At 48.3% G+C, this 6,000-nt stretch overlaps 1 protein-coding gene across 2 annotated transcripts in view; it reads right to left on the reverse strand.

Annotated features, from left to right (window-relative positions):
- The window catches only part of Atp9b (ATPase phospholipid transporting 9B (putative)), a 204,261-nt gene that overhangs the window by 14,241 nt on the left and 184,020 nt on the right, over window positions 1-6,000 (reverse strand). For both annotated transcript variants that reach the window (XM_005356314.3, XM_005356312.3), the window contains exons 22-26: window positions 5,964-6,000; window positions 3,848-3,992; window positions 3,559-3,623; window positions 2,405-2,560; window positions 2,168-2,232 (exon numbers count right to left, since the gene is read on the reverse strand). In XM_005356314.3, coding sequence (XP_005356371.1) covers window positions 2,168-2,232; window positions 2,405-2,560; window positions 3,559-3,623; window positions 3,848-3,992; window positions 5,964-6,000 — 468 coding nt within the window. The remainder of the gene's footprint in view (window positions 1-2,167; window positions 2,233-2,404; window positions 2,561-3,558; window positions 3,624-3,847; window positions 3,993-5,963) is intronic.

Raw genomic sequence — 6,000 nt, forward strand, 5'->3', positions numbered from 1 at the left:
CATTCATCATCTAATACAGAGACATCTCAATATCTCCACAGTACCCGATGGCAGACCTTACTACAACACCCAGCCCACTGGCATGCTCATGTCTTGTCAACTACACTTAGCCCTCAGGCCTGTACTTAAACCATTCTGTCATGTGAGGGCTACTGTGGAGATGTAGGCAGAAGGCAAGTTTAGGGACGGCTTTCCAGACTCTGTGCCATGCCCTGGAGATCTATGGCTGTGAACAGTGCCTTCCTTACAATTGAGTGATACCTCATGATGGATAAGCCACACTCATTGTGTAAATATATCTTGGTTATTTCCAATTTGGGCTTATCACAAATAAAACTGGTAAAAACATCCACTGCCCTCTTTCTAACATAGGGCCTTACTCTGTAGCCAAGGCTGGAATGGAACTCACTACAGACCCAAAATGGTCCTCATAAGTTCTGGGATAATTTATATACATGTACCACTATGCTCAGCTTGTCCCAATTTTTGTACAGACTGTCACTCTTTGGTCTGGTTCTAGTCACAGAGCAGAGGCCTATTTAATGACTTGCTGTGCTCTGTGCCAGGCACTTACAAGCAGCCTGTCTGTACAGTACCACTTGAGCTCCTCACTATAACTTCCTATTGGGTCAAACAGGCTCAGGGGATTATGCACATTTCCCAAAGCCACAGCCAAATGACGGTGAGAGGCAGTAAACACGTCTGGTTCTGAGATGGGAGGCCTTCCTTTTCTTCATGATATCACAATGTGTTCAGAAACGTACTGGCTTCCCAGAGACCCACACTCCTCGTCAGCACTAGTGTGCAGGCGCTTTACAGTTACGCTAAGGACTTATCCATTAGACACCATCATGGACTCCGGGTGGGCCCAACAGGATACTGAGAGTCTTGACAGAGGGCGGCTGTACTGTGGGAAAGACATGCTGCTGTGGTGGCAAAGCCACAGGCACACCTGCTTTGATGATGTAGTGAGGTGTAAGAAGGAAGAAGTCTAGAGAGGACACTGCATTTGCCGCAGAGAGCAGATACTGACAGAGGACGGTGACTCACAGGACCTGACATTTAACAGAGACCTAAACCCCCGATCCTAGCTTAAGTTATTAGGAGTTCTGGGAGCTGTCCTGTGCACTTAGGACGTACTCATATCAACTTGTAAGAGAACTTGCTTTGTCTGCCCTCTACCAGCCAGGAGGGCAGCTGAGCACTGTGGAGAAAGGTGCTGGTATACGGTGTAGTGGAGGGTGGCACCCAAGCCAATCCTTTCCAGTCTGAGCCAGCACGGTCCTGAATCTCCTGTTTCTTGCTGTCCTCACAGGCCAAACAGGGAAGTCAGGAGGACAGCCACTTCTTGGGGCGACATCAAGGTCACAGCTACAAATTGTCCTTTCCAAGTGCTTTCTGGTTATAGGATGGAGCCCTGGTTTGAGGTGAGTGACGAGCCTTGATGGGCACAGACAGAAAGTGGAGGGGACAGCTTTTATCTGTGGGCACGAACAGCCACACTTCTGTGTATGGTCTAGGTGTAACAACTGAGGAGAGGATGGCAGAAACGACGTTGTTTACTTGGAGTCTTCCTTTCAGGCACTCCACACTTGTGAAGCACTTGCTGTAGAGGCAGTTTTGTTGCTGTTAGGGACAGACTAGTTACTACTTATTCTCTCCCAAAGCTAAGAAGACACCCCCGTGCTTTCTAGGCCTCCATTCCTGGCTAGTGGCTGGTCCTGTTCCCTTCATGGTACAGTTATATCCTCACTGGGACGGGGCAGGCTTAGGAGGCCTGCAGCTGTGGCCTGCCTGCTTCAACCCCTGCTGATGGCAGTGCTGGCATGTACCCGCCCCTTGGTTCTGCCCCTCTCATTATGCTATGGGGCCCTTTTATAAAACCTCAGATCTGCCATGGTTCCTGACACAAATTATGGCTTCCCCAAGAAAACAAAATCTAGTGAGAAACTTAGCAGAGTCTTAAAAAGCTCAAGTGTCCAGGTGTTTTTCAAATTTCCTCAAACTCAACATAAGATTTTATGGCAGTCAGTCATCTTAACCGCTTATATGTAGCAATTACTCAGAACACCCTGAGGATCACTCGCACGTCTTTCTCCAAATAGCAAATAAAAGAGTTCTCACATCCATGAAGATGAACAGCACCAAGAGCATCTGACTCACTTACCCGACCATGAGGAATCCCTGGTACAGCGGGACGGATGCAAAGTAGAAGACTGAGGAGAACACGGCCTTAAGAGGAGATACCTAAGTTAGGCACGGCTGCTGTGGTCACATTCACACCACATCTACACAGGGGTCTCATTAGAATGCAATGACACAGAGCAGATACTGTGATCACCTCCCACGACAATGGCACAGAGAAGGCCCTGCCTGCTGCGGCATGCTTGCAGAGGCTTGCTACCTGCATGGTGGAGATGATGAGGCCCCGGTGCATGACAAACTGGCCGAGTGCTGCAGACCTCTTGTAGCTGTTCCGCCCGTGCACCATGAGCAGCCTGCCGATGTGTCTGAACTGTGTGATGGAGAAGTCGGCTGCCAGTGAAGCCTGCTTCCCCTCCTGAAGAACCACAAGGAGCCTCTGAGAAACAGCACATACTGAGAACTGCACACAGAGCTGAGTTTTAGAGCTCATCTGGGTTAAAAAGCACCTGGGGCAGGGCATCCAGCATGAGAGAGTGTGGAGCAGAGGAGCCCGCACTAGAACCTGTGCATCAGCACAGGTATCAGCTGCTGCTCTATCAGCAACACAGGCAGTAAGATGGGAAGGGGTAGCACTGGCTACAGGGACGCCCTACCCCATCACATGGTCCCAGGCCTCTCCAAGACAATTCTCCAAACCTCTGTTCCTACATTTGTAAAAGTAACCTACCTCTGTTTTTTCAAAACTACCACAAAGGAGAGTAGAACAGAGCAGCCAAAGAAAAAGCCAAAATCAGCTGGGCAGTGGTAGTACACGCCTTTAATCCCACTCAGCACTTGGGAGGCAGAGGCAGGAGGATCTTTGTGTGTTTGAGGCCAGTCTGGTCTACAGAATGAGTTCCAGGGCAGGCTCTAAAGCTACAGAGAAACCGTGTCTCGAGAAACCAATTCCCCTCTCCCCAAAAAGAGAAAAAGACAAAATCAAGTTGTGCAAATTTTCTAGTTCTTGCTGTGTGTTTATATTTGGGTGACTACACAGGGAGCAGTCAAGCTTGCCACAAACTCAAACCTCAACCCTGGCTGAGTTGGCAAGAAGAAGGGTTACCTGCACAGAATGGACCATATGGAGCAGGGGGAGGAGCTGAGGTGCTGGGCAAGGCCCAATGAAGGTGTGAGAGGAATCAGTGACCCTGGACTGGGCTCATGAGCATAGAGAACCTCATAGAGCCCTAAGGACACTCCAAGCATAAGGATGGTGAAGGATGCTAGTTTCCTGTGTTTACCAACAATCTATGGCTGGGCCTGAAGACCAAAAGGACAGAGCGACTGCTGACCTCTCTGGGATGGGGCTGGCCTGAACAGGTCATGTGATGAGGGAGCACATGTGCTGTGTGTGTGACGAAAGCACACACCTACCTTCCCTTCAATCCCAATCCCACAGTCAGCTGCCTGGATCATGCTCACATCATTTCCTCCATCACCTGGGAAGCACCAAGAGTTGAAGTTTAAGTAAATCATCTTTCCATTATATGTTTGTTTTGATACTACTGGTAGTATAAATATAATGTAGATGAAGTCAGTTTTAGAGACAACACAATTTTGTCTGTAAATGTTGAAAAGGTGGTTGTCACATTTCACTGTTGATAGGAAGGTGGCACACTATCCCACCACCCACCCAAGGCATGACTGAAGGTGGTGCGCTCACCAATGGCACAGGTGCGCTTTCTGGTATGCTGACGCAGTAGGGTCACGATGTGCGCCTTCTGGGTGGGTGAGCAGCGGCAGCAGACCACAGCAGGGCACTGGCAGGCCAGCTCCACAAGTTCATGCTCGTAGTACCTCAGGCAGACCTGGGAGACAGTGCTGTGACTACAGGGCTCAAGCAGCAGGTAAGTAGACTTGTGGGGAAGCCTTAGACTTCCTCAAGGAAGTATACTTGCATTTTTGGGTTTGTGACTATGCCCTCCAAACCACCTTTTGTTGTAGGTGGGCAATATACAGAGATGGGCAAGCGGTGGCCAGACCCCTAGTTAGGAAGAGTACAAGATCTCCTAAAGGTACTGTATTGTGGGAGGAGAGTGTCTCAGGCAGAGGCAAAGGTCAGAGATCATAGAACATTCTGAAGAGTTGCAGGGCTAATATGTCCAAAACATGTGTGTCCTTTTCTGGAGCCAGTTCCAAACATCTTCCCCCAGACTATATTCCTATTTTGGTTCCCAGGCATGTGGCTCAGGGGATCTTGGTCTGATCCATGACACTCAAGGTCTTTTCAGAGTTACTGCTTGAGAAACCACAAATCTCAGCACTGTCTACCTACTCTCCAGGTTCTCTATGATTTTTCCCATCATGAAGGACAGGGACTGGAAGAGCAGGTCTTCAGGTCATCTGGCCCAGATGGTTACCAACAAAAGGAGTGCTCTTATCTCTCAGAAGACCAGAGACCTAACAGCCAGCTGCACAGAGGGTGGCAGGTGTACACCCTGCCAGGAGCTGTGGTAAACTTCCTTTCCAATTGTAGCCAGGATTCTTGTCTACCTCCTTCTATCTGTATGTCTGAGAAGAACCCATCTGTGTTGTCTGCACTCTGTTCAGGGAGGAAGACACCTGAGGTCATGTCAAGGATGCCTTGGGAGCCGCCCGGCACTTGGTTTCACACACTACAACTATCTTCATTTATGTCTTCTTTTTCTTTTGGTTTAGAGTTCTCATTATATAACCTTTAATCTCATGGAAAAAGTATGGTTTAGTTAGCTACTTACAAGATGTTTTGTTATTTATCAGGATGTAAGAGAATAGTTCTTCTCTATGTTTATAGACAGAAAAGACTATCTGGAACATATTAAAGCAAACGAATACCATCTCCTGATCACATTGATACAACCAAAGTCACAATTGCTGTGAATTGTCAGCAAGGACTGACCGAATCCCTTATTACAGCAGTGATAAACAGACATTACTGAACTTAAGAGAACTGCAGTCTGGCTCTTGGAAACACACCAATGTTGTGTGATTCCACAATATGAGGCTCATAAACCTAAGTGTGTTAGGGCAGGAGGACTGGAAGCAGGGAGAACAGGAGGAGTATCAAGGTGAAAACCACATATATAGTTAAGTACAAGTAACAACTGGCCCAATGGCCTCTATTTCCCACCTGAGTTTTTCCTGCAGTCCACTTAGGCTCCTACACTCTGAAGTGCCCTGAGAATGCCAGAGGTTGACTGGCGGGCCCACCACTTCTATCCAGGTAGCTATGGAACACACACACACACACGCACACACACACACACACACACACACACACACACACACGGAAACACAATGGACAGTAAAGTATGTCATGACCACTGGAGGATTATGCCATTAACAATGAGCATGGAACCAAAAACCAGGACAGGGCCTTGACCTGCTGAACTCAAGCAGCTTCTAAACAGGAGGGGCAGAGGGGCAGTCAGACATGGCCAGCACATGTCCTTAGGACTGAGCATTCAGCAGTCTTGATGTTACAGAGGAAAAACAAAATGAAACAAAACAAAACCCCAAAAACTGCCATGACAGGAGAGGCTGGCTGGGCTGCTGAGGAGTATGTTATTCAGGAAATCCTGGCTGAATGCCCTGGAAGACAGACAAACACACTCAATCACAGAGGTCAGTCTTAGACAGATGGACAGAGAGAAAGAACACAGTACATTACTGACAAGTCCTATTTCAGAAGCAAGACATACACTGTTACAAAGTAGTCTGACCTCTGGAGTCAGAGAGATACACAGGTAGCACACGGTTAGCACAGGAGAGAGACCACACGTGCCCACACCCATGCTCACCTCCAGAGAGTCCCCGGATATGACCAGAGCACACGTG

This window comes from Microtus ochrogaster, chromosome 18 (genome assembly GCF_000317375.1).
Source record: "Microtus ochrogaster isolate Prairie Vole_2 chromosome 18, MicOch1.0, whole genome shotgun sequence".
NCBI classification, from domain to species: Eukaryota; Metazoa; Chordata; class Mammalia; order Rodentia; family Cricetidae; genus Microtus; species Microtus ochrogaster.